This window comes from Lonchura striata, chromosome 12, assembly GCF_046129695.1.
Source record: "Lonchura striata isolate bLonStr1 chromosome 12, bLonStr1.mat, whole genome shotgun sequence".
Classification (NCBI taxonomy): domain Eukaryota; kingdom Metazoa; phylum Chordata; class Aves; order Passeriformes; family Estrildidae; genus Lonchura; species Lonchura striata.
Genome location: NC_134614.1, coordinates 8570081 through 8597333, shown reverse-complemented (window position 1 = coordinate 8597333; position 27253 = coordinate 8570081). Strand labels below are relative to the sequence as shown.

Sequence of the window (27253 nt, the reverse complement as noted above, 5' to 3'; positions counted from 1 at the left end):
AGCATTGCTTTTCTCTCAAATGACTCTTTTCTCTTAGCCTTTGAAGAAATCCTTTTTGTGTCACAAAACAATGTGACATACAGGACAAACTCCATGGCTAAAAGTGCTGTGAGTCATAAATTGAAATCTGCTCTAAATTCAAGAACTCTTAAGAATGGGGGAAGACTGTATTGAAACACCTGTTTGCTGACTTAGAAATCACAGGTGTTTTGAATTCTTGTAATTAACTCCTGACACTTTAAAACAGGTGACACAGTAGCTCTGGAGCTCTCCCTGCCTGTCCCTGTTCTCTTTGCCTGGCATGATGTGCAGGTTTGGAGGCTCACAGGTTGGGTCACTAGCTCTGGATGCTTCCTAGGATTTGTGAACTGCCACCTGAAAGCAGTACAGGAATAGAAGCCGTGTGATTGTAGCTTCAATAGAAGCTCTGATGTCTGTTGAGAAATGTCACTTCATTACATGTCTCAGAGCAGGTGTTTTACTCTGTGATTTTTATTTCTTTCTTTCCACCTAGGTTGTGTATCACCCTGAGCAATGGCCCCCTTCCTACGGATATCTTTCAACTCCTTTGAGCTGGGACCTGTGCAGAACCAAGGAGAGCAAGTGCAGCCTTTCTGTGCTATCAAGATGAAGGAATCTCTGACTACAGGTGAGCTTACAAATGGGGATGCTTTTCTGAATATCAGTAAGTTTTTGAGCAATACTGTCATCCTCCTTAATATGTAGTATTGCAGTGAGTCCTTCCCTTCCTGTCATGCCAAGCACTTCAGTGTGAGCTTTTCCTTTGGAATGGAAGAAATGATGGCTGTTTTCTCTACCCCCACCTTAAAGCAAGGTTTCTTTGTTAGTACTCAGGACTGGAAGCTGGACTGCAGCAGGTTTGAGGGAGCTATCCTCAAGTACAGAGCAGCAAATGCTCCTTGTTGGCTTGGAGGACGAGAGATGCAGTTTGTTACTGTTGTAGTAACTGAGGTACTTCGGTTGAATTGTTTGCTTGAAATGACTCCCACCAAAGGTCCTCTTAGCACAGAAACACAGAATGAGCTGTGCTGGAAGGGATCCTCAATGATCACTGAGTCCAGCTCCTGGCCCTGCACGGGATCATCCCCAAAAGTCCCACACTGTGCCTGAGAGCTCTGTCCAAACACTCCTGGGGCTCTGTCACCCTTGGGGCTGTTCCCCTTCCCTGGGGAACCTCTTCAGTGCCCCACCACCCTCTGGGAGGAACCTTTTTCTAATAGGCAACCTGAACCTGCCCTGACACAACTTCAGGCCATTCCCTCGGGTCCTGTCACTGTCACCTAAGAGCAGAGATCAGTGTCTGCCCCTCACAAGGAAGTTGTAACTGCACTGAGGTCTCCTCTCAGTCTTCAACTCAACAGACCAAGTGACTCAGCAGGCTCTTAGCCTTCAGAGACCTTATCTTTACAGAAACTGGTCCAAAGGTTTATAATATCTTGTGACATTTGGCTAGAATACACCACTGCAGCCAAACAGGATGAGAGGGAATTGCTGTATTGGGTAGACTGCAGCTCTAATTCTGTACTATGGCTGTAGAGATTCACAAAACATCAAAGAATGCAGAAAAGGGTGAAGTTCTTCTTCCTTACAACATGATTGGTCTTTTCCCTTACAGCTGAGGGTAAAAGTTGTATTTAAACTTGAAATACTAAGCATGGTGTCTTTTCCACAAAGTGTTGTCATCCAGCAAATGTATTAATCTCCAAAGAAGCAGTTTCCTAATCTGGGAGAATGAAATGGTGTTGAAGGTGTAGCAGTTGCCAGAATATGTGGAGAAATAAAAGTAATTTAAATAAATCACTGGGTTTTTTCCAGCCATTTGCTTTTGAAAAATAGAATTGTCCCAATATTTCCCAGTCTTTGCTTGGGTGTGTCTAAAAAAAGAGAGAAGAGAGGCAACTGCTTGGAGAGGTGAGTAGTTGGAGTAATCAGGAAAATAATCTGATGCTCCTGTTGTCAGTTTGACAAGATCTGGAACAGCTTTTTGTTGGATTTGAATGCTGAAATACAATTGGGAAAAAAGTTATTGTAAAGGAAGAAGAAAATCATAGGGCTTAATGATTAGGCATGGAGCCAGTTTGCAAACATGGGATGTGTTTTGAAGTCAGGAGTGTGAGCAGAGAAGCCAAGGAGGCCTGAACACAGCAGAGGCAGGAACAGTGTTCTTGAAGTCCTTTGCTGACCCTTCAGTGTTCATTTGCAGACAGGGATTATGACCCATGACAAACTTTGAATAGCATGATTTTAATTAGAGAAGCAGCGTGGCCAGGCTGGAAGCCGTTTCCAGTAACTGAGACACCTTCTCTATGTTTGGTGTAGGGTAAAAATATATAGAGGTGACTGATCAAAGCAGATATGAATTGGGACATAGGACTAAGGAGGAGAGAGGCTGTGGACAGACTGCAATCATTCTTTCCCCTTTTAAGAATCTTGCAAAGAGCATTACCAACTCTTTACAAACTGCTGCTGTTTCTGCAAACCCTGAATTACTGTCAAAGGTTCTGCAAATATGCAGTGTCTCCTGTTGCCAAGGATGCCTCCTGAATTGTGCCTTTTTGATGAAGGGGTCTGGCTTTAGCAATCCAAAAAGCAGGCCAGTGTAAAAGCCTTGCTGTGCAGACAGCCTGGTTCCTATCCCCCTCCCCACCTTTATTGTCTGTCCTAATAATCTCTATATAAATGTGTAGATGTGGCACTTGGGGACATGGTGTAATGATGGCCTTGGTGGTGCTGGGTTAATGGTTGGACTTGAGATTTTAAAGGTCTTTTTCAACCTAAACAATTCAGTGATTCTGTGACAATATTTTCAAGTTTTTTTCATAGAACTAGGCTCTGGAAGTAGGTTTGCACTGTGAAGGGCTTGAGCCTTCTGTCTACACAGTTCCTCAAATTCCAGATAAAAGCTTTTGACTGAGTAGAGGAGGAACGCTCAAGTTTGCTTTGCAATGGAGAGGTCCTCAGGTGGCTGTTTCTGAGCATTTTGGAATCCCCTTTGGCAAGTGGCTTAGGGCTGTGTCTGAGCTGTGACACCCAGTGCTGCTGCTGGCAGGCATTCCCTAATAAAGCAGTGCAAGGACACCATTCCCTGTGCTTGTCTGCAGATCTCAGCACAGCTGAGTGGAGTGTCCAGCAAGCTCTTCATGAATGAACACTGACTTTGCCTTGAGATTCCAGCAGGATTTTAAAATATAAAGCATCTAAGAGACCACACTGCAGCTTCCTGGGGAAGGGTCCAACTAATCTGCTTTACTACTGCCTTGATATCATAACAGCAAATGGATCATTCAGAGCTGGAGAGGCACTTGAAAAGCACTTCTATTGAAAAAAAAAAATTATAAGTAACAGAAATTGTGTAGAATGTAGAAAATTGTATTCCATTTCCTGGGCACAAATGGAGAATAATTGACTTGACAGCAAATCAGAAGGAAACTGGAAGGTGGCTCTGTGTGCCAGAGTCACAGTGAAGAGCTGGATGTGGTTTCTCAGGAGGCATCATCACTTTGGATATGTTGGTGAGACTTAGAAACTCAGATCTAGAAATATGCTAATGCTTGTGATAGATTGTGCAGTTACTGGCTATTTTCTGTGCCTGAGATATGGACAGGAGGAAATCCATTTAATGGGTAGCAGGAGAGACTGAAGCTGTGTATTAGGTTCATAGAATACCAGGCTGGAAGGGACTTCAAGGAGCATCCAGCCTTTCTTGGCAAAAAGGAAAAAAAATCCATCTAATAAGAATAGTACAGCAATGTAAAACTCCTAACAAAGGAGTGTGCTGAGATGATTTTAATGGAAACCAAAAAAAATTTTAAAAAAAAGAAGGGGACAAAAGGACATTTTTTGAGGTAATTTTAGCTTTTTTGTTATTCCTTACCTACACAAGGTCTTCATGGACTGCAGAGGACAGATAAGCCATGAAATCTCCTTTAAAAAGCAGCAGCCATGGTAGAGTACAATGCCAAGGAGAGTGACTTATGAATACAAGTGAAATGTTGGGATAACTTGGAAGTAGATTAATGAAATGTGAAGCCTTTCATCTCTCAGACTCTGGTTTCAATTTAAACTGGGTCAATGTGAGGTTTATCTTAATTTATCTTATAGCAGTAGGTATTCATGATGATCACATGGCACTTCATGGAGATTTATACTAGGATGGAGCCGTGCAGGTGTTCCCTGGCACGTTGTGACTGACTAACCCAGCTCAAGTTCCACATCAGGGTTTGTCCCTCCTGCTCTCTAGCTCCGTGTTAACCCCTTCACTGCCTCTGCATGTTCATCAGGGTGGGCTTTGCCTTCCATGTCATGAACTTTGAACTGAATATTTAAACCTGGGTGCAACAACAGTAAAAGAAGCAGTAAGTCTGCTAGTAGTTTCAGTACAAGTATAGTATTCCCTCTTTTATTTTGTTGAGTTTCAATGCTAGATCTATATACATTTTACAATTTCTGTTCTTTCTTTTTTTTGTGTACGTGGCTTTCAGAGAGAGGAAAAACTCTGGTTCAGAAGAAACCCACCATGTACCCCGAATGGAAATCGACTTTTGACGCCCACATTTACGAGGGCCGGGTGATCCAGATTGTGCTGATGAAAGCAGCAGAAGAGCCACTGTCTGAGGTGACTGTGGGTGTGTCAGTGCTGGCAGAACGGTGCAAGAAAGGCAATGGCAAAGCAGAGTTCTGGGTAAGGAAAAAGATTAATTCCTCTAAATTGCTGACCTAGTTTTGTTTCTTTCAAGCTGAATGAATGCCTTGTGCCTTTTAGGCTTACAGATTTTCCTAGGTCAGTAGAATCGCTCCAGTTTGTATTCACCTGTTACACTTGGGGCTTTTTTTTCACTTTGATTTCTAAGACAAGAAAATGATTCAAAAGAGTAGAAGCTAATAGTGATCAGTTTTAGCCAGTTCAGTGGTCTCAAACCCTCTGCTTATTATCCACAGAACAGGTACCACATTGATATAATCAGTGTTAAACTTCTCTACAGCCTGTCATGGCTTGGACAGAGCATCATGGCCAGCAAAGAGACCACTTAGCATAGCCTGTAAGTTTATTTTTGTGTGTGGAGAGACAGACTGGCATTAGGAGCTGTAACTGAGGTCTTGGCCTTCTGTAAACTTTGCTGGGCAAATGTTCTGAGTGTCACACACTGCCTTAGAGATGAACTCACTCATTATCCCAGTAGGATGATGGGATTTCTTGGGATATGTTCATCTAATGTAACTGTGGTTTGGTTTTGTCTGGGGCCTGGATTTCTCATCCCAAGTTGTATTTAGTGTAACCCAGGGGTACTTTGCTCTGTGCTGAAGTGAAGATTAAGTCACTCTTACATGGTTAAGTGTTTCTTATCTTTTATGAAGGGAGCAGTTTAAGAATTAGTGGCTACACTCTTAGCACAGGAACTGACCTCAGCTGTTGCCTTAAAAGGCACTTATTTTTTTGCTGGTCTGTAGCATTTGCCACAGAAACCATGTGTAACAGTTTTGAGGAGCAAAGGAAAATAAATTTTGATTATATCACTTTTTTTCATTGCCAGCAACAGCATTTGATAATACTATGGTTTGTACTCTCAATAAACACATAAAGGATTGTATAGACTTCTTTTAAAACAGTGTTCCTGTGCAGATTGCGTTTACTCACAGTAATAACAGAAGCCAACAAAGTTCTTGGGAGAAGTGGGAAAGGGATGTGGACAGTGTGAACTCTGACCATGCTGAACTCCTGGGGACACATCAAAGCAATGCAGCACATGAGGAAAAGCAGGAGCATAAAAGCCCCTGACTCAGCTGCAATAGTGAGATATGGGAGAGGACTGCAATCAAATAGTTATTGAATAGTCTGTTTTGATACACTAGAAAGAGCTGTTTAAATTCCTGAGAGATGCAGTCAGCCACACACTTCACTGTTGCTATCTTTCTTTCCACAGCTAGACCTTCAGCCTCAGGGGAAGGTGCTGATGGCTGTGCAGTATTTCCTGGAAGATGCAGGTATTGTCATTGTTTATTTTCAGTCAGTTATGTGAAAAAAGGGTTTGGTTTTTTGGGTGGGTTTTTTTGCAGCACACAGGATGTAGATTCCAGAAAAAAATCACATGGTGTACTGAGTAGAATCTTATTAATTAATTGTATTAATTTGCTTTCCAGGTGTTTGTTTGGGTTGTTTTTTTTTGTTGTTCTATGCACTCATGGCAGGATTTGTTAATTTCTAAATGCTATTGCATTTAGGCACTTTCAGATCTTTAATATGTCTAGTCTCATGTTTTGATGTGATAGAAAATATATTATCTGTTCCTTTTTGGGTGCAAAAAAAGTTAAATCTCTTGCTCTAGCTTATGTGGGAAAATTTTTTATGGATTGGAGCATTGGGTGTGAGTTTCCTGGGATTCAGACATCCTATTCACTAATTACAGAAACTGATTGTAGGAATGAGTGAATGGTTTTGTATAAAAATGCAAATCCAATCAATGATCTGATGTACCAGTTTAAAAAGTGCACAGCCTGTCTGTTTCAGAAACCTACACAGGCTCTTTGGAAATGAACTAGGAGGGAAGCTTCAAGTACAGTAATAAACCCAAGATAAGCCCAAATTTTGGCATGGATTTGTGTATCTGGGAGTCCTTTTCTAAAGAAAATGCCATAAACCTCACAATGTGCTCAGCTTGTAGTTAAGACTTTGCCATACTAGAAGTCATGAAGTCTTATTTTTTGGAATAATATTGTAATTATAATTTACCTGGTCTGCCAGATTAGCCTACCAGTCTTATAAGTTTTAATAGTATGTGTTAATAAATGACTGAAAATACTAAACAGGAAAATTTGAAGCATGGGTGGTTTTTTCCCCCCACAGATTTATAGAAAGAGCACAATTCTCTCTAGAATAAGTTTATTGAGAAGGTACCATACTTTTTTGTACCTTCTGTGCAGAAGATACTGAAGATAGAATGTGATGTGCATAGGTTACATTTCAGAGGTGATGTTTTATCTTTGTGATGACAAAAACCCCAGTCTATATGCTTGTTGCTTTAGTGTCTATGGAAAGCCAACACTTTAAATCAAAATTTAAAAAAAAATACTGGGACTTTAAAGAGTCTCTGAGTGGGAGCTTTTCTCAGGTTTGCATTTAAACTGGTATGAGCAAAGGCTCATATTAGGAAATATTTATCTTGGGCTTTGTCATAGTTCCCTGTGCAAGGCTGTTTCATGGGGCAATGGTACTCTGATCAGACATATTTAATGTGATATACAGAAATCCATTTCTCCGGGACACCCAGAAGTTTCTCAAGCAAACCTGTACAAACCCAGTTTCTGTATTTTCAGTTGTTTATTTAATGAGGCTGAAGCATATTTCCTCCTCTCCACGCAGACATATGGAAAAGCAGAGATGGCATAAGTGAAACCCTTCCATAATTTATTATTAGCTGTTAGCAGGAAGGTAATACTTGTGTGCTGAAAGTACTATATTCATTTTACTCAGTAATCAAAATAACTTAAAAATAGATTCAATGTTCTTGCAATTCTTTTCATTGCCTGTGTTAGGGATTGCAGATGGTGGTGGATGAAGCCTAAATACCAAACAGATCAATAAGTCATGCATTTATATTCTAATTGGCAAGTTAATATTCACATCTTACTGCACTTTTTTGACCTTCTACTTTGCAATGAGTTCCTATTTACCTTCTCCTGTATATGAAATTAGTCACCAATACATTTTTGGTAACTGAACCACAGAGGTGGTGGAAGTCACCTTTCAAGACTTTTATGCATCTACATTTTGTGAAGGAAAGTCACTCAATCTGATATTTTAATGTGAATATCAATACATTTTGACAAACTACTCCTCCTCAAGGTTGCAAACCTCCCTTATGTCAGTGTGTAATGCTGTTAAATAGGCAAACACTGATTTTTGGCTCATCACTGCACTGCTGTAAATGTTCTCTTCTGTTAAATCAGCATTGCCAGTGTGAGAGCAGAGAGGTTTGCTGGTGCATTGCAAGGATGTTTGTGTCAGCCTGCATTCCTCACCCTGCTGAACCCCTCAGTCAATAGCTGAAGCTCAGGACAGTTCACATTCCTTTCTATGCACTTGTCACTTTGTTCTCCCTCTGACCTGCCTTTGCATACTGAACTCTATGGTAGCTAAAATACTAAAAAAGGCTTGCTCTGAAACTGGTATTTCAGTTGTTCCTTGGTTTATTCAAAGTATTCCCTGGTTTATTCTGTTGCTGCCATTTGTATCTTTGAGTTATAGGTGCTACCTTATGTTTGAAAACCTCCAAGCAGTTCACAAAAGTGACTGATTCTTTCTTTGGTTTGTTTTGCAAACTGAAGCTGCTGTTTTTCAAACCTTTCTTCTAAGTAGCAAACGTTCTGCTACCTTTAGAGGAAACTGCCTTCCTCTGCTGCAGTGGTGCAGAGCAGGGAATGTTATTGCTACATTAACAGATATATTCCTAGAAAAAAAGAAATCACAAAATAAGCTGGTATTAATGGTTCTTCCATGGTAGACTACACTGAGACTTTTCATGTGCATATTCTTTTTCCAGATTGAGGCCTGACCAGTTAATTTAGGGCTGCATATGAAAAGTCTTAGCAATCTTAAAGGCTTTTTTCTTCCTATACCCTATAAAATGGGGACTGCAGAGCCCTGACTTAGAGCTGTCAAAGAACTTATTTGTCTTCTGTCTTGTGATTTGAATATGAGCTTGTGCTGGAAATTCAAAAGCTTTTCTTCTGGTGTGTGAAATGTGAGAACAGGGTGTTAACCTCAATTTTAATTTTGAAATTTGTTTTCTTTCTACCACTTCTTCTCTTGTTGTAGTATTGAAACTAGGCTATAATTCTGCAAAGCAGCTTTCGTTTTAATAGGTGGGAGTTGAACTAAGTTTAATGCTTTGCTTGATCTTTGTTTATTCAAATGTGGTTAATGACCTCCTCGAGTAAGAAAACGCAGAGCCTCACTCTCCTGTGTCTTGTGCAGCATTAGCAGCTTTGGGCTTGTGTCTTGGGCTTGAATTCTGAATTGCTCTTTTGCTGACTACAGCTTCCTGCAGAAAGGGGCAGTGAATTTTTTTCTTAAAATGCCATTAGAAGTATCAGAAGGTGAGTAATTTACATGCAGACTTTTGATATCTCAATTCTATGAATGCTGGGAGAGAGAGCTGAAGATTTTGAATCTGTTGCTCTCTGTGTGTTGAGTGTTGGGGAAGCATAAGACCTTCAGCATTTTTCTGAGTTATCTGTGAAAAATTTCCCATTTGCCATTTCAGTCTGGATATTGTATGGGCCTAAAGTAAGAGTTGAAGAAAGTATCTCTACAAATGAGGTGCGTTGTGGAAGGATGGTCACATTTTTAATAAATAATAGTGTTGAGGGCTGAAGAGCCAGAACTGAACCTTATAGTTGTACATGGGGATGTTGGTATGATTTAATCATTTAACTGAGAAAAAGCCATTTCTAGAAATTTGACTAATGTGGAGGTTATTCAGTGGCACCTCACATCCCCTTTAATCTGCACCAGAAGTGCAATAGCATGAATTGAACAAAAAACATCTGCAGGCTTTACCTTCTGATATTCATTCCGCTCAGAGAATCAGACAGTTGCAGATGTAGTGATTTCATGGATAGCAGGTTGGTGTGTCCGTGGTTCCTAAGGTAGCTAACATGTTGTGTGGAGCACAGAAAATCTGATATAGTTTGTACCTTCAGTAGAAGTTTGAGATGCTTGAGATCTGTAGCTGTATATTGAGATGCTGTATCTGTTGGTTTGACTGTGTAATTTGAAAAAGAGAGAAGACCCATTTTCCAGTTTAGTCCAGTTTATTCCGGTTTTATTATCACAAATGAGATACCAGAGGTCTCTGCAGAAGCATTTAGCAAAACACTGAACTGTAAAACAAGAGCTCTGTACACTGAGCATGGGCTGTGTTCACACTGCAGCTCTGTGTGGGTGGGAGCACCACAAAGGCTGGAGTGTGTTTGGTTTTGGGGATTTTTAAGCCTGGATTGAAAAGCAGGGCTTGTTACAGCTGGTGTTTTGTTTTACACTTCTCTGCCTAGGAAAGGTTACACTCACACACTGAAGTAGCTTCAGAGCAGCAGCAGCAGCTCAGGGCCATGGCAGGACTTCATCCTGGATTTGTCCAAGGCCAGGCTGGATGGGGCTCTGAGCAACCTGGTCTAGTGCAAGTTACCTCTGCCTGTGGCAGCCATTGCAACTGAATGCTCCAACCCAAACCTCTGATCCTCTTTGGAGGGGTAGCAGAAAAATCAGAGTGATTTGACATAGCAAGTTCATCTCACAGAACTGTGGGCTTTGGGGAAACTTCTACTTCTGTAAATGGTTTCTTGGGATTTTTGGGTTTGGTTGGGTTGGGGTTTTTTTAACAGGTGATCTTTAAATCAATCTTCTCTAGGACCAGGTTAAAGAGCAGTTTGCCTCTGAGAAAGTCCATACTGGGAAAGTCTCTTAGTCAGGAACAAGCTTTCCCTTTTAATGATTGCTCTGAGAGATTAATATTTTTCTTGACCTGAAGGTGCGCTTAAGTTTCAAACAAAGCCAAGTGCAAGACTGCAGAACAGCAGAAGGAGACAGACACTGAACAGAAATGTTAGTGGGATTTGTAATTAATTATAAAGTTTCAGACAAATCTCAGCCTGAGCAACCAGCTCAGAAAATTCCTTTCCTGTCCCTGTTTGAAGTCCTGGTTCCCAGACTCTGACAGTAGCACTGTTCACTTTCCTCTTCACAAACAGCACCGTGAAATAAGCAGGCTAAAATGAAACATGAACTCTGAAGAGGGTAAATATTTCTTTCAATTCCTTCTTTTAAGAAAAATGAGGAGGGTTATCCTGAGGTTGTTTTCCTTTGTCGTTGGACTTTTGAGGTTCAGTTGAGAAAATGTGACATCTCACCTTGAGGTTTGTTACAGCTCAGCAGAGCCCCAGCACTGTTATTGTAGTAAATGTTTTCCAGGCTTGTTGGGTGTTGTGTTAGTGGCTGTGGGGACTGTGAAATGTTCAGCAGGACAGGCACTGCAGCTGAACAGAAAGTGCAGGGGGTGTTTCCAGCACTCTGTGGGGCTGCACTCCCAATTCCCAGCCCTGCCTTGTGGCTTCTTTGTGAATGTTCAGCACAGAGGAGTTCTGGGCGTGTCAGATCAGCTGCAAGTTTTGAGAAGGGACCTTGGAATACATGAACCTGTCAGTGATAAATATTAACCACAGCTCTCAACAGAGGAAATAGATTATGTTTAATGGTGTATGCTGTGTGCAGAATGATTCATGTCAATCCAGGCTGCAGAGGTCACCTGGGTTGCTGATTCAGCTGTTCTGTACCTGCTCTTTTTGACCATGTGCTGGTTCATAATAAGCATTTCATTTATGGAAATGGTTTGCTTGGAGGGGGAAGCAAAGTTTTTCCCTTCGTGTTTCTCCATCCCCCTCATCTCCACCCCGCATCCATATAGTTGTTGTGAAAGTTACTTCCCTGCAACTGTTGATTGTCTCTGCATCTCTGAAATTAGGCCTTTATTCTCCAGTTAACTCCATGTTTGGCTGAGCTGCTTAAAACTTTTCTGGAGCAATACTCATTAAAGGCAATTTACACATTAAAGATAACTTGTTAAACATGCCCATAGTAAATCCAAATTATGCCATAATTTCAGAGCTACCTCAAATCCTGATGAACCTTACTCACAGCTGCTCTACAAACCCCTCAGCTGCTTCTGAGCCAGACAATGTCTTCAGCTATTCTTTGTTATATTGGTTGGTTTTGACAAATGTATCTAACAAGGCAGCTGGTTGTAAAGTCTGTGTGTCCTCACATGCAGATTTTGAGGTTTTGCTGTACTAAGGATTCTTCCCCATTAAAGTACACCTAGGGAAAATGTGCAAAATAAAAATAAAAAAAAAAAGAGGAAGAAAACCCCAAAGTGATTAGTTTAGATAATTACCCTCTCAAAGAAATAAGCGTCAGTCTCACGTATTTCTTTTAAGTTTGATGTCAGGGCTTCAGACAGAGAGGAAACACTGGTGTTTCCCATAAATTAATCAAGTTTTGTCAGAGACTTCTGCACACAGTATCAGCAATACTAAATTTCTCCAAGTATTTTGTCATGAGGTGTTTGTTCCTCACTAAACACTTGGTTTGCTTGTTATGGACTTTAGAAAGGCTTTTGTCTGGTAATTTGCTGCATCACAGGTGATCTCCTCAGAAAACTGCCATAAAGCAAAAGGCCTTTCTCTGCTTCCTCCCTGTTACTGATTAAATCTCCCTTACCAAGACACCCTTTACTGCACCAGACAATGTGCAGTACTGCTGCCTCTCAAGCACCTTGTTTCCCTTGCACCACACCAGTGTGGTTTCCCTGAAGCATTTTTGCAGCAGTGGGTGAGGTCTGTGTGTTTGCTCAGCAGGATTAAACAGAGATAGCAGTTTGCAGACTGCCACAAGCTGAAGTGCAGCAGCTGATGAGTTTGTGTTGGGTGAATTCAGCAGCCTCTTTGAACAAGGCAAGGAATCCTGTTCCTGTAGGGGCAGGGGTGACTCAGGGACTGTCACAGTGCACACTGGACAGTCCTTTCAGGGGCTGTCAGGATGGGTATTTCTCTGAACCAGGTGGCAAATTTGTCAGAAAAGTACATTAATACCTAGTGGCAAACCTGGAGACCTTTTTTAAACTTTCTTTTCTCTAATATGCTTAACCTTTCCTCAATAGCTGAGTTGATGATGCCGTTTCTTTTCTAAGACAGCAGATGCTGCTGCAGTGTGGCTGCTGCTGGCTGTGACAGGTAAATTAGTTTAGGACACTCAGAAAGGTGTCACATGTCAGATTGTATTCCAGGTTCAGCAGTCTGTTGGAATAGCAGTGGTGGCAGCCAGCTAAAACAAATGACAAAAACCAAGTGCATCTAGCAGCCAGAAAAACAGAGCTCCTGGGTAACTTTGTAGTAAGCTCAGGCATTGCAGTGAGTGTGACTTGGCAAAGGACACAAATCTGCTTCTGTCAGTGCTGAAAGAAAGGCTCCCCCTGATAGTGATAAAAGGCAGCAATGCAACAAAGCTAATTTGGAAAGCCATTATATTGATGATGGGAGAAATGCTCCTCTGGCTTTTCCCTTACTCCATGGCTGTGGAAATTCCCAGCCTGCAAACAGCAAGATGCTGTTGCCCTCAGCTTTACAGCACTTTGGACATGTGAATTATGTCCACATTTCTTCAGCTGGGACCCACAAACTGGTGGCTACAGCTGATGGAATTAGCAGTTGATCAGCTCTTCGTTTCCAGCTCAAGCCTTTATCTTTTCCTGCTGGATGGGATTGTCCCTCAACAGCTCCTTTTGGTTGACAAGAAATGTGTTCTCAGGTTAAATCAGTTACCCAGTCTCTTGATATACCTGCATTAGGTTACCTCTGCTCCAAACCCCAATGACTTCAAAAATGCCTAATTAAATAATTAAATGTCTCATTAACTAGTTAAATAGTCTGAGTTTGTGTCTCAGTCTTACAGCCATAAATTGCATTTTTGTAAAAGAAACTGATAAGCTTCCTTGGAAATAAGTGAAAATAACCATAACCACCAGTGAGGACCTGTATGAGCCAGCTGGAATTAGAGCCTGAGAATTTGTTTGGTTTTATTTCTTGGCTTAATGCTGCATGTGATTTCTATGTGATCCAGTATTAGATGCTACAGTAGATGGGAGCAGGTAATATTGTTATAATACTGAATAATTTGATTCCATGGGGGCTAGAAGGGGAAAGGAATGAGACTGGGATTCGTGGAAAGATAAAACATGAATGTTATAAGACATCAAAATGTAAATGTCTGACTGAAAATCTCATTTGTCCTTGCTGCCTAATGATCCTGGAGGCTGGAAGAAAGTCGTCTTCCAGTAGGATGGTCCTGTGGTCACCCAGAAGGTCCTGCAGCAACTCATCTGAATTTCTGCTGTAGTCCTGATTCAGGAGGGCATGTGGAGCAGAGCATGGAAAGGCTTCTGATGACCTTCCTGCTTCTAATAAAATACTTACTCATATTAAACTTAAATCATAGAACAGAAGTCATAGATTTATTTTTTTTTTTTCAAGGAACAACAGTGGTTGCCACTTCTCTTTCAAAACTGTGCTCCATCCCTGCTCTGTGCTCTAGTTCTTCAGCTGAAAGCTTTTTCTGTGTGGGCAGGAGTGGGAAGCACTTGCACAGAACACAGGGACACGTGGAAACAGTGTGTGCACCTGTACCACCCCTGATGGACTGAAAGGATGCAGGTGTCAAATGAACAGAAACACGAGTCAGAAACAGGAAAACAAACTCAACATTTGGGAGAAGCAAATATTAACCTTTCTAATACCTGGAAGTATTAAAAGTGTGTCTTTTTGTGTCCCCCTCAGACTGCAGACAGTCGATGAGGGAAGAGGAGGGGACAGTAACTATCAACAGGAGAGGAGCTATCAAGCAAGCCAAAATCCACTACATCAAAAGTCATGAATTTATTGCCACCTTCTTTGGACAACCTACATTTTGCTCTGTCTGCAGAGACTTTGTATGGTAAGAAAGAAAATCTAAGCTTCTTCCAGCTCCAAGGGCCAAATTACTGCAAAATTTGCTTCAGATATACGCAGATAAAGCATGACAAATAAATTTGTGTTGGGAAATTGAAGTTACATACTCAATAAGGGCATTTTTATACCTAAGAACCATAGTTGTCTTTCACACTGAGAAGTAGAGCTTGAACATTTTTGCCACTGAAATAATAGGCAGAAACTCCATTAGCATCAAGTGATATCTGGCCATGGTCATCAGCAGCTCTGCCACAGGAGAACAAGAGGGGTGGGTCTGAGAAAACAATGGCCAGACTGAGATGTGAAGTGACTGATGGCAGCCTAGAGACCCACAGAGAAGTTGGATTCCTTTCATAGTAAGGCTGGTTTTGTCCTACGTTAGGTTGGGTGGATTTTCCATGTGATTGAAAATTTGTTGTTTCTGGGTTTTCCTCCTCATTTGCTGGTCTATCAAATACAGGACTTTATCTTCTAAACAATGACAGAGGATTCGATTACCAGAATTTAGACCAATTTATTAATTGGTTGTTTGACATGATGAAAATAAAAACCAGACATCTTTTATGCCAGAAAATGTACTGATTTCCTTTTTTATAATTTGTTTTTCAGGGGACTCAACAAGCAGGGATACAAATGTAGACGTGAGTTGTTTTTTTTGGTTTTTTTTAATCTTATACTGCTTTCCACATGAATCTGGAGATCTTGAAAAAATTCTGTAAATATGCATGGTACAATGCATCATCACTATGGGTAGTAGTAGAAGTTAAATATCAATTTTGCACAAGAACCAGAGGAACCTGTGATTCCTACCTGGGGTTTCAGATCAAGATTTAGACTTAGCTATTCTACTGGGAAGTGTGTAATGCAATTGAAAAGTTGCACTCATTAATGACAGCAGTTTTTTGTGGAACCTCTTCTAAAGTGAATTACAGCTATTGAGGGGCTTTACAAGCTGGATTGAAAATCACCTTTGACTTGGCATACATCTGTGCATTGCTCCAAGCAGGGAGGAGCTATCAAAGGGCAAAACTCAAAAGCATTATATTGTCCTTCTGTTATCAAATGCTGGGGGCATTACTGATTTCATTTAGAAATAAAGTTTAACCTTCTATCAAGGTTAAAAAATATTATTATCTTGATAGAAAATAAACTTTTGGTACATATAGTATGATGTAAAAAGAGTGTGATTTTCACATTCTGCCATTAAATGCAAACACCTCATCCCATGTATTTATTATCTGAATGAATCCTTTTTTTTCTCTTGTGCATGTCTTGAAGAATGCAATGCTGCTATTCATAAGAAATGCATTGATAAAATTATTGGGAGGTGTACTGGTACTGCAGCCAACAGCAGGGACACAATGGTAAGAGCCGAAGCAATATATTTAGAGTGTAATTATGTAATTAAACATTGCTGAACTAAGAAAACCTTGTACAGAAACTGACAGCTCCACTTGGGAGATGCTTGCCTGTACAAACCAAGGTTCTGTCTTTGCTTAAAGCTGTGTAAAGTTCTGTAAGGGGCAGGGGGCAAAGCTTCCAAGGAAGCAAAGCAGCTGAAAGCTCGGTGAGGGTGGGTGCTGTGTGAGGCCAGAGGCAGGTCCCTGCGGGGAGGGAGCTGAGGTTGTCCCTGTGCTCAGTTCCAGAAGGAGCGCTTCAACATCGACATGCCCCACCGCTTCCGCGTCTACAACTACATGAGCCCCACCTTCTGCGACCACTGTGGCAGCCTGCTCTGGGGGCTGGTCAAGCAAGGGCTCAAGTGTGAAGGTGAGGAGGAGGAGGGAGCTGGCAGCTCTCAGTGCTTTTCCAGTGTTCCCCCACTGGGACTGCTGGTGGTGCACACTGTGCCTTTCCACGCGAGTCGTGTAGGGTGGATTCGTCTCGTCCATATGGGGTTAAAAAGCTTTTGTACAAAGGAGACAGAAGCACTGGGCTCGTGGGACAGCTTAGCCTAGGTGAGCTGCTGAAGGAGTCAGGAAACACTGCAGAGGTGTAATCTTGAGCATTATCAAAATTACTGCTTTGGGAATAGCTGAAATTTGGAGACTGACTCAACGTAGCATCTCAAAGTGCATTCAAAGCGTTTACTGCAAATACTGCTTTTATAATTCTCCCACAAAAAAGCAGTATTATCCTTATTGTCACAGGTTTTGAGAATAAAGTAATGATGATTAGAGGCTTTTCCCTTGTGAAACCTTTTTTTAGCCTTCATTGTGTTAAAGGATAGAAACTGCAATTTTGGTAGCAATGGCAGGTCCATGTCCAGTCTAGTCTTAAAAAAAGGTTTCTGAACTGCACAGAACAGCCCTGTTTGTTGTAATGTCAGTATTTTCCTGATGCTTGATAACAATCCTTACATTTCTTCTAGAATGTGGGATGAACGTGCATCATAAGTGCCAGAAGAAGGTGGCAAACTTATGTGGAATAAACCAGAAGTTGCTAGCTGAAGCTTTAAATCAAGTTAGCCAGGTAAGCTTTATTGCCATTTCTCAGGTAATTACTTGTTTTCAGAGCATTTGGGGGTTTCCACATCGTCTTTTATTGGAAACTGTATTTGGAAAAAACACCTTTGTCTTTTTTAATTTGACACTTACAGAGACTAACAAAGATATCAATAGCCTGAAACTGAAATAGGGAAGGGGTATGCTACTCTAAACAATTTTTTAAAAGGTGTGTGGCTCCCTGAAATCCAATTTTGTTCTTCTGCAGTGCCAAGATTATTCTGTTCCTTTCTGTTCAATGGGTTAATCAGTGGAATGCTGAAAATCTGTTTTTACACACTTCAACTTTAAAATTCCACTTGAATGATAAAATTAAATGAATAAGGAGAACTGTACCAGATAGTCTCATTTTTAATTCATATATATATATACAAACAGAAAAACACTGAATTAATGCTGGCCCCATAGCTTGCATCATTCATCTCCTGCTGCAGCACAATTCTTTTGTGGCCAGCTTCTGCAAATAAAGATTCAGACACAAGCTCTGAAATAAAACAGGAAAATATATCACAAAAGCCAACAGTGCTTCCTTTGAGATGTGTATTCCTAAGCTTTCCCAGGATATTTACTTTGAAAACAGTGAAAGCTGTTGTGGCAGCGCTCTCATGACACAGGAGCTCAATCTTTTCATTACTGAAATTTGATCTCAGGGATCTCCCATATGTAAACGTTGTTTCCCTGTGCTAAGGACAGATGTCACATCCAGAAAGGACTTCAGCAGGTCAGTAAAACAGTGATTCCCTTCTCCTCTTTCACATGAACAGACATCCAAGGGGACATTTTCCCACAGTTCACATCCTTTCCACTGTGGTTGAAACCATTATACCTTGAATAATTTCACAATGAAAATGGAACATAGACTGTTCAGGAATTTCAGTGACTTATTTTCTTGCAGTGAAGGAAATAAAGCAAATGACTGATGTGAAGCTGCATAGGAGGTGACTAAATAGTCTGTGAACCAAACTTCTTGAAAAAAGATTCTGGGAGTTAATAATTAAAAAGAAATGTTTATGCTGCCATCATGTTACATTTAAAGCTATTACTCTATTTTTAAAGTAACAGTGCTAATATAAATTCAAATGTTCCCCTTCTCCCCAGAAATCTACACGAAGGTCTGATTCTGGATCTGTAGAAAGTGTTGGTATTTATCAAGATTTTGATAAGAAACATAAAGCTCCTGGAGGAGACACAACAGGTAAGGGAACAAACAATGTTTCAATACAGCCACTTACCTACCAGATAGTTTAAGAAGTTATTAATTAATTGTGTTAGACAATTTTTTTAATAAGTCCTGTTAAGAAAAGCAGCATGTCTTCCTTCTTCTTTTCTCTTGGCCACATGAAAAGCTTACACAGGACTTGTCCCTTATGTTTGGGTTCACCTGTAATTCCAGCAGCAGATGCATTGAAATGCTGTGTCAGTACCTCATTCTTACCCAGGGCTCTGAGTCCTGCAGGGTTCCTGCATCCCCTGAATTTTCCCTCCCTGTTTTGCTCAGCAGATAACAGCGAGTACGATAAGCTCTGGGAGGTAAACACAACCAAACCAGTGCCAAGAGCTGCAAGGAGAAAATTCAACATAGACAGCTTTGTCTTCCACAAGGTGCTGGGGAAAGGAAGCTTTGGAAAGGTAAGTGACAAACTGAGAGTTCAGGTGTCTGCCTGGCTTGATCTGCAATGTGACTTTTTTTTTTCCTTTAACCAGACAGGTCTCACAGCTTTTTGGGTCAGTAATCTTCTAAAAGAATTGTATGTAGACATCTTTGTCAAAGACACTGGAAATTCATCAGCTGCATCTTGTGTAAACCCCAAAGTGATTCATTGTGCCCAGCAGTTTGTCAGTGTTTAGTACTGAGGCAGAGGAATTGCCCTTTAATGCACATACCCAGTGCAAATGGATGTTTTAGTTCTGTTCCCTCCACATAGAAACAGCCTCACAACGCCCCAGTGCAGTGGCAGGGGATGTGTGGGAGAGCAGTGTGACCTCCACGGGCTCTGCCCTGCTGCCTCTGAAACTGCAGCTCTAGTGACAGACCAGGCTTGCATGGCTGCTGCTCACACACTCCCAAGGCATTGACAGAAAAACTGCCTGTGGTACATGGTCCTTGAACCCCATCTCCTCATCTGTGTCCAGCAGCTGCAGCTTCCCAAACCTCCCTCATCTTTCCCATGCAAATGCGTTTTATAATTGTCAGTGCACCTGCTATGAACACCTTTGGCTTTCCCTCACTGATAAATCAGCACCAGTCTTTCCTACACGTGCTGTACTCTCATCTTTTATCTTTTGTAGGTTCTGCTTGCAGAGCTGAAAGGGAAGAACGAATTCTTTGCTATCAAAGCTCTGAAAAAGGACGTGGTGCTAATTGATGATGATGTGGAATGTACTATGGTGGAAAAGAGGGTCCTGGCCCTTGCCTGGGAAAATCCATTTCTCACACATCTTTACTGCACATTTCAGACAAAGGTAAGAAAAATTTAAATGGTGACAGCAGCACAACAGATTGAACCTTTAATGGATGCTGATACCAGCAGTCAAATTAAAGTAATTTAGTAATGCAAGAATTAAACATCCTTTTCCTGCACTCTGTGCAATTCATGGGCCTAGTGGAAAGTAAATATGAGTATGCCCAAACATACCTTGATGAAGACAGAATAAAATCAGAAAAACATCTATGCAGTCTGGAATAAGGAGTTTAATTTAAGTCCTTAATCTGAGCTTTACCCTTGGTGAGGGGAAAAGGATGACTGTCACAGATTGAAATCAGTAGGTCTGTTTCAGTGAGTATTAAGCCTAGAGACCCACAGAATACAGGATCAGGTATTTATATTTACTACAAGACCAGGCCACTCAACTCTGTTGGAGCCTCACAGGGATGCATGAAACTAAAAATCCTTCAGGAGAAGAGGGAGGTGGCTGCTTGGTCCCCTGGAGAGGTACATTTCTACTTCATTTATGGTTGGATAGCATCAGTAATTGTTCCATTCCCTGGTTATCTGCTAAAGGATCATTTGTTCTTCGTGATGGAGTTCCTGAATGGGGGAGACCTGATGTTCCACATCCAAGACAAGGGGCGGTTCGACCTCTACAGAGCAACGTGAGTCCTCAGCCCTTCCTTCCCCACCTCCCTTCATTCCTCACCCCATTTCATCTCTGGGTTTATGGCTTCTGGTTCTGTGCCCCCCCCCACTTACCTGCAGTCAAGTTTCAGTGGCTGATGTTTGAAAATATGTTTCTAGGCACTGGTTGAATACAATGAAGTTCACTTAATGATGTGTGGAGTTGGGCTTTTTGAATTTACAGTGTGATCTTGTACTTTATGGGGTGCTTGTTCCTGAAGGTGCAAAATAAATTGCAACATGAGCCAACATGAAAAGCAAAAGGCACAGCTTCAGTGTACTTTAGGACAGTATTCTGATGGAAAAAATTGGAAAACAGCATAGGGAGAAAAGTTAAACACTTATTTACTGCTGTTGCTAAATTGAGAGGATAATACAATAAAACCCATATATTCCATGAGATGCTGATTAAATGGGTAAGCACTTTGTTTAATAAGTGCACTTGTGTTAGTTATCTATGACTTAAGTTTTCAGCTCCAGTGATCTTTAAAGGATGCAAAAATACTGTATTATTGTTACCTCAGCTATCATTTTTAGATTGAGGTTGGTTTCTGCTTCTGTCATCCAAACCCATGGGTGTTGTAATGCCATCATTGAAGGGGTGGCATGTAAGCCTTAAAAAGTAACAGTGCAGAGTACTGGACCTGTCTGTAAGCTCCAGGAAAATTACTTCTGTTACTGGCACTGTGCTAAGAATTGCTGAGTGGATGGGATCACAAGAAGTCTGGGATCAACAGCAGCCAGTGGTACAGGTCAGCTCCCTTCCCACTCTCCCCAGCAAAAATGTGGACAAAGTCCCTCCATCTTACCTGCATGCCAGGAAACATCTGTGCATCTGGCATTCTCTCTGGTTATATTCTGTGCTCTTTGTTTTGGACCAACATTCATCTGCTATACAGAAATTGAAATAGTTTTGTATTTTTCCAATTTAAAAAAAAGTGTGCTTTTAGGGGCAGAGGGAAGCATTCTTTCAGATCTTCCTTCATGTCCCTTAGATATCACTCTTTCCTTTGAGGAGAGTGCCCCTGAAGTGATGGCATTTTCAGTGTGTCTGTTGTGGCCAGGCAGGTGCAGAGGGAGACGGGTGAGGCCCAATTCTAACCTTGCCATTGGTGCCCAGTCCCTCCTGCAGCAATCCTGGAGGGCTGAGCTCCCAGTAGCTTTTCAAAAGACACGTGCCTATCCCTAAAACCACACAAAGAGTTATCAAGGAGGAGGACAGGGACGGTGTTCCCTGAGGAAGTGGGATGAAGCCTCACAGCAATTGCTGCTGTCCCCTCTGCTGTTTGGTGTTGGACACTGCCGATGTGTGGTGAAGGGATCACCTTGCAGGTTACAGCATCTGGCTGCAGAAACACACAGACACTGGCATTTAAAGATGTGTACAGTGCTTCTCACTCCATGAAAAGATGCCCACAGCATTATTTTGGCTACCTGCACTGACTGTTTTAACCGAGCAAAGATTAAAGTATGTTTTGGTCTTTTCAGGTTTTATGGAGCTGAAATTTTATGTGGGCTCCAGTTTCTTCACAGCAAAGGCATTATTTACAGGTGAGTACCAGCGAGCTCCAGGCTGGGACCTGGGAATTGTCCTAGCACTTCACGCATCTTTGAATTCCTGACTGATGTAACAAACACAAGCTGTCTGTCAGAGATCTGATGTAGTTCCAAGGCCATTAACATGCCTGAGATTAATCTTTATTTGTGTGGTTTTTTCCTCGGCAACTGGAATGATGGCATGGGATTTTTGTTACACAAAAGGAGTTTTGTTTCAGTTATTTTCAAACACTGCCTTCAAATCATGAGTCCATTTAGTGTGGAGGTGAGGGAGGGGCTCCTTGAGCAAACCACCAAGGTGAAAGTTCCCTGCTTGTGACTTCTTGTGAAACCACAACATTGATGCTTCTGCCTCACCAGGTTGAAGCATCAAGGGCCAAATCCTGATCTACTGCTGGTACTGGGAACTTCAGTTACCCGGGAGAAAAGACTGCCCTGTTCTTATGTGAAATTCCCTGCTCTATTTCAGGGAGGGAGAGGGCTGTTCAGTTCTCTTCAGCCTGCCCTCCTTGGTATGTGCATTTGCAGCCAGATGGACAAAAATGCAGCATGGTCAAAGGGAGGGAATGTAGCTTTTGGAAACTGCTGGGAAAAAAAGCTCGCTCTTGGTTGAATAGTGTTGTTCTGAGAAAAGACATGAATTGGACCCTGCACAGGCACTGCCACAACCCATGAGCGTGTGCTGTAACCAGAAGCAAGTCACAGGTAGTGTTAAGAGTTGGGCAGGTTTCAAACAATCAAATTTCTGCCAAAGGCTCTCAGAATCCAGCACAATCCTCCTTTTGAGCCCTGGAGCAGCACTGCTGTGTCAGCTGCTGGGGCATTAACTCTCACCATCTTCCAGCATCAGCAGAAGCTCTGGTTGTGCTTCTGTATCTGAAAGCAAATGTGGAGGATTATACAGTCACATTCTATATCTGCACCTCAGCCTCTTCTTTTCTTTGACAAGAGAGAATTCTTCCCTTGTCCCTCATGCCTTTAAAGCACAGAAGTACCATTCTGGATGGATTGTGTTGATGGATGATTATTTTTCTGGAAAAGCTTTTGTGTGTGCAGTTAGAGAGGTATTTACCAGTGAACAAACTGTGTGCATCTGATTACAAAAACTACTTAAAGTACAACATTTTAAAAACACTTTTTGCAGAGACCTAAAACTGGACAATGTGATGCTTGATAAAGAAGGCCACATCAAAATAGCTGATTTTGGAATGTGCAAAGAAAACGTTGTTGGTGACAACAAGGCGAGCACTTTCTGTGGGACACCTGACTACATCGCTCCCGAGGTCAGTATGGCACAGACACTGCTGGATTAGTGCCCTGATGGCACAAGAGCTGCTGGGATTCACCACGTTTGTGAAAAGAAAAGGTCCAAGTCTAATTAGAGGCAAAAATTAGAGCAAAAAATTGTATCTGTTTTTTTTTATAGAAGCTACTTGAGATTTTAAAATATTCTGTAGCTGTAGTTTAAAAAAAATGTGGGTTTGGAAAGTTAAACTGCTCAGGTCAAGAGATGGGAGTTAGGTGTAGCCAGCACATCCATGAGGCTCCTGCAGAATGAATCTATATGTGCACTGCAGATGGAGAAGAGAATTGAGCCTGTGCAAACAACCAAAATTCAAAACAAAAGGAGCTTTTAAGGGGACTCTCAGAGAGTTTAATTCTCTGGATTTTTTTTTTAAAAACCTCATTTGTGAAGCAGCTCAACTAAGGTATTTTGCTTTTAAAGCTATAAATTATGTCAAAGACTTCTGTAGGAATCTACTTTGCATCACTATTTGCTTCTCCCTTCATCTTGTAAAGAAACTAGAGAGGATGTTTTTTTAAGTCTGTGGTTATTTAAAGTTAAGGGAGAAAATTTCTGAATGAGAGTAAAGACCTGTCTGTGGAGCTGGCCACATTCCCACAAACAGCAGCCTAGGGTAAAACCACAGCTCAGCATCACTGTCCACAATTTCCCAGAGAGATGGATTTTTATTTTTCCCTGAAGTGCTCTAGTCATTAAAGATTGTCTCTTGAAATACCTCTTGAAAAATCTGGGTTTTGGGATATATTGCTGCTTCTTGCCCCTTACCTGCACTCTCCTGTGGGCCCAAGATCCTGCAGGGTTTGCGGTACACGTTCTCTGTGGACTGGTGGTCCTTTGGGGTGCTGCTGTACGAGATGCTGATCGGCCAGTCCCCCTTCCATGGGGACGATGAAGATGAGCTGTTCGAGTCGATCCGAGTGGACACCCCTCACTACCCACGCTGGATCACCAAGGAATCAAAGGATATCTTAGAAAAGGTAGGACTGATGATCCTTGGGGTCCTGGTACTGTCTCTGTGCAGGCAGAGACAAATCTCCTATTAAGAGAGTTGTTATCAACAAATTGCTCTTACAAAGGGAAAGCCAGGGCAGATTAATTCCTAATGCTCTGTTTGCTGTCAGCACCCTTAGTTGTTTGAGCACCATACCTGTAACTCTTCCATTGCCATGTACCTTTGGAGCAGCTCTTTACTGGGTGTCTGTCTTCTCCTGCAGCTCTTTGAAAGGGATCCAGCAAAACGACTTGGGGTCACTGGGAATATCAGAGACCATCCTTTCTTCAAAACAATCAACTGGACAGCACTAGAGAAGAGGGAGGTGGACCCTCCCTTCAGGCCAAAAGTGGTAAGTGGGCTGTTCTTTGTTCTTAGTAAACAGCAGCCCAGGGGTAAGGGGTGAATTCTGTACCTGCACAAAGGATCCCACTGTCATCTCCTCCTCACATCTTACAAATGAGAAAGTTATGTATCTGTAAGCCTGCTGTTCTTGGATGGTTCAGTTATACACAGGTGCACTGTACTCCTCTGACTGCCCTGAGATCTTCCTGTTAAGACTGTCTTCCTATTGCTCCCAAGGAGCTTTATGGATGAAATATTCAGGAAAACCAATAGTTTGATCTCCATTCCTCCCCTGCACTGGAATGTTTACAGCTCCTCACAGCACTTTGCTTTTCTAAAATACAACATGGGAGGAGCAGCAGTAGCTCCAGGCTGCTCAGCTGCTACCTACTGCAGGCACTCTGTGGAAGAATTAAAACTCTGCTGCTTCAAATTCACTCAGCATCTCCAAGGGGGCAAGAAGCAGCATTCTCTAAGCTACTGAACTTGGAATTTATGTACATGTCTGATGTGACCTGAAAAAGCACCTCCAGAACAGACTGTAACTCAATCTGTATCACAGTGGGATGAGGCTGCTTCAGCTCATATGGTTAAAAACCCAAACCAGTGTTTCTCCAGCCTGTTCCTAGAACAGGCAGCAGTGTCTTTAAAACAGTGTCTCCTCTATGGAGGACAGCTGTCCCCTTCAAACACACAAGGTTTTGTGTTGCTTGTTCCCCGAGAAGGGGGAAATCTTTGGTGATTAAGAGTGTAGAACAGTTTGTAGTTACATGAATATTTATTAAACACAAAACAGCTGCTACAGGGCATTGCTTTATTCTCTGAACAAGTACAGCCTGTATAATGTTCTCAGGAATTTAAACATTTTGGTTAAGGGCAAGAAATGTTGATCAGATGTGTAAGTTAACGCTGCATTGCTTTTGTCAACAGATAATCTTTGGATAATAACCCAGTGTTATCCCAAATCCAGGTTTCTTCTGCAAAGCAACCTGGGATTTGGGTTTTCTGTTGGTTTCCAATGAACAATAAGAAAGTGCCCAGTTACAGTCTTAATAGTCTTGTTAAAATAGGTTAAAATGAGATTTTTTTTCTCTAAAGCAGGGGAAGGAGGGAGGGAGCTAAAAGACTTTTAACTTCACAACATTTTGTATTTAATTAATTTCTTCTTGAAGAAATATAAAGTTTGTCTCAAACTGTCTTCCCTCTCTAATACAGAAATCAGCAAATGACTACAACAACTTTGACAGAGAATTTCTGAGTGAGAAGCCAAAATTGTCTTACAGTGACAAAAACCTGATTGAATCCATGGATCAGTCTGCATTTGATGGATTTTCTTTTATTAACCCAAAATTTGAACAGATCTTGAACAAGTAAGTCTCTGAACAGCTGGACTTTAAAGCAGGGTTACAGACTCCCAAGTGTTAATGCATTCCAACGACGTCGATACTTCAGAATAATACACAGTAGTGTGATGAATTATGTTCAACTCCTGATTTATTGGCAGTGTTTTTATGCATGGTTGGGTTTAAGGTATGTGAATCATGTGCATTATTTTCTCTGTTTGGGAAAATGTAAATTCTATTTGGTACTTGAATATAGTTATGTTATATATATATATATATATACACATGTGTGCTGTATATTTTGCTCGAGAGAAAACATTGGGGGACAGAAGATGTCTTTTTAAAATGTGTTTGAGCCCTTGGTTCTTTTATTCGTCTTCAATTAAAAGAAAATTTAATCTAACTTTCGCTCATGGCTCTTATGATTTTTAACAATATACAACTTAACTCCAGTGGTCTTTAAAGCACAGTGAAAAAATAATGCTTGGTCATCCCTGATCACTTACGTAAAATATTTGTTCTTGTGAATTAAACAAAAGGAAGTGTCAGGAGAAAGCAGATATTCCTAGTGTAACACCAGCTGCTGTGGTAAGCAGCTCAGGGCTGCTTTTGCTGAATAAATAAATCTATTCCAAGGCAGTCCAAGCATGAGACAAAAAGGCCTCAGCACCCCAGAGCAGCCCCATCCTGCCTGGAAATGTGGGGTTCTGTCACTAAATGCCACTTTCCTGCTAGCAGCCACAACATTCACAGCAGGACAGAACCCAGGTAATGACTGTAGAGTTACTTGCCTGCTCCGCTTGAGGAATTATTCTGTTTAACTGCCAAACACAAATTCTTCTTCCAGTTTTATTTGCTTGTTTGTAACACAGCAGCTGTGGCTCCTCCTGCTTGCTGTTAGAAGGGCACAAAACCAGATCCTGCTGTCTTGCAACACCTACTTCTGAATTTTTATTTTTAGCCCTTAGAGAGAAAGAAAATCTAATATAATTACTTGCAAAGCTCCTTCCAAATGCTTTACCTTGCAGTCAGCTCATAAAATTCAGGCTGAAGGTTTCTTTCTTTCTCAGGAGCTTTCTGTATCTTTTAAAACTATTGCAAATGATTTGATTTTTCTCAACACTAAGCAGGCAGAAAAAATGTAGCTGTGTCAGTTCATCCAAGAGTTATGGAATGCTACAGAACTCTTAGGAGCACCCTGGAGCTTCTGGGTAATTTCAGACTGTTAATCCTGCTGAAAGAGCAGCAGAAAGCTGTAATACTTTGTAGAGATTAAAAAAAAATACACTACTGCCTTTGTTCAGCTCCTGAAGAACAGCTCTAGCTTATTGTTACAACTCAAGTAATGCCAGCATGACTTGGATGCCATCTGAGCCTGCAGCAGATCGAGGCTGGAAGGGGCAGAACACAGCTGGCACTTCCAAACAGCCAGGGCTGGCCTGCATAACAACCCCAGTCCAAGGGGAACCAGCACTGCCCTGCAAGGTGCTGCAGGGAGAGCAGGAACCTGGGCTTTT

The 27253-nt window shown here is 41.5% G+C and overlaps 1 protein-coding gene across 2 annotated transcripts in view; it reads left to right on the top strand.

Moving 5' to 3' along the window:
• The window catches only part of PRKCD (protein kinase C delta), a 60099-nt gene extending 33960 nt beyond the window's left edge, over positions 1 to 26139 (top strand). The window contains exons 2-18 of one of the 2 annotated variants that reach the window (XM_021529129.3): positions 515 to 649; positions 4503 to 4702; positions 5943 to 6003; positions 14404 to 14560; positions 15184 to 15215; positions 15853 to 15938; positions 16215 to 16344; positions 16946 to 17046; positions 18177 to 18273; positions 18580 to 18707; positions 19368 to 19541; positions 20081 to 20172; positions 21683 to 21745; positions 22896 to 23034; positions 23846 to 24034; positions 24272 to 24400; positions 25609 to 26139. In XM_021529129.3, the coding sequence (XP_021384804.1) occupies positions 535 to 649; positions 4503 to 4702; positions 5943 to 6003; positions 14404 to 14560; positions 15184 to 15215; positions 15853 to 15938; positions 16215 to 16344; positions 16946 to 17046; positions 18177 to 18273; positions 18580 to 18707; positions 19368 to 19541; positions 20081 to 20172; positions 21683 to 21745; positions 22896 to 23034; positions 23846 to 24034; positions 24272 to 24400; positions 25609 to 25767 (2052 nt within the window). In that variant the 5' untranslated portion in view covers positions 515 to 534 and the 3' untranslated portion in view covers positions 25768 to 26139. Of the gene's footprint in view, positions 1 to 514; positions 650 to 4502; positions 4703 to 5942; positions 6004 to 14403; positions 14561 to 15183; positions 15216 to 15852; positions 15939 to 16214; positions 16345 to 16945; positions 17047 to 18176; positions 18274 to 18576; positions 18708 to 19367; positions 19542 to 20080; positions 20173 to 21682; positions 21746 to 22895; positions 23035 to 23845; positions 24035 to 24271; positions 24401 to 25608 lie in introns of both variants that reach the window. The other variant, XM_021529128.3, reaches the window with a different exon arrangement.
• Positions 26140 to 27253: the final 1114 nt, after the last annotated feature.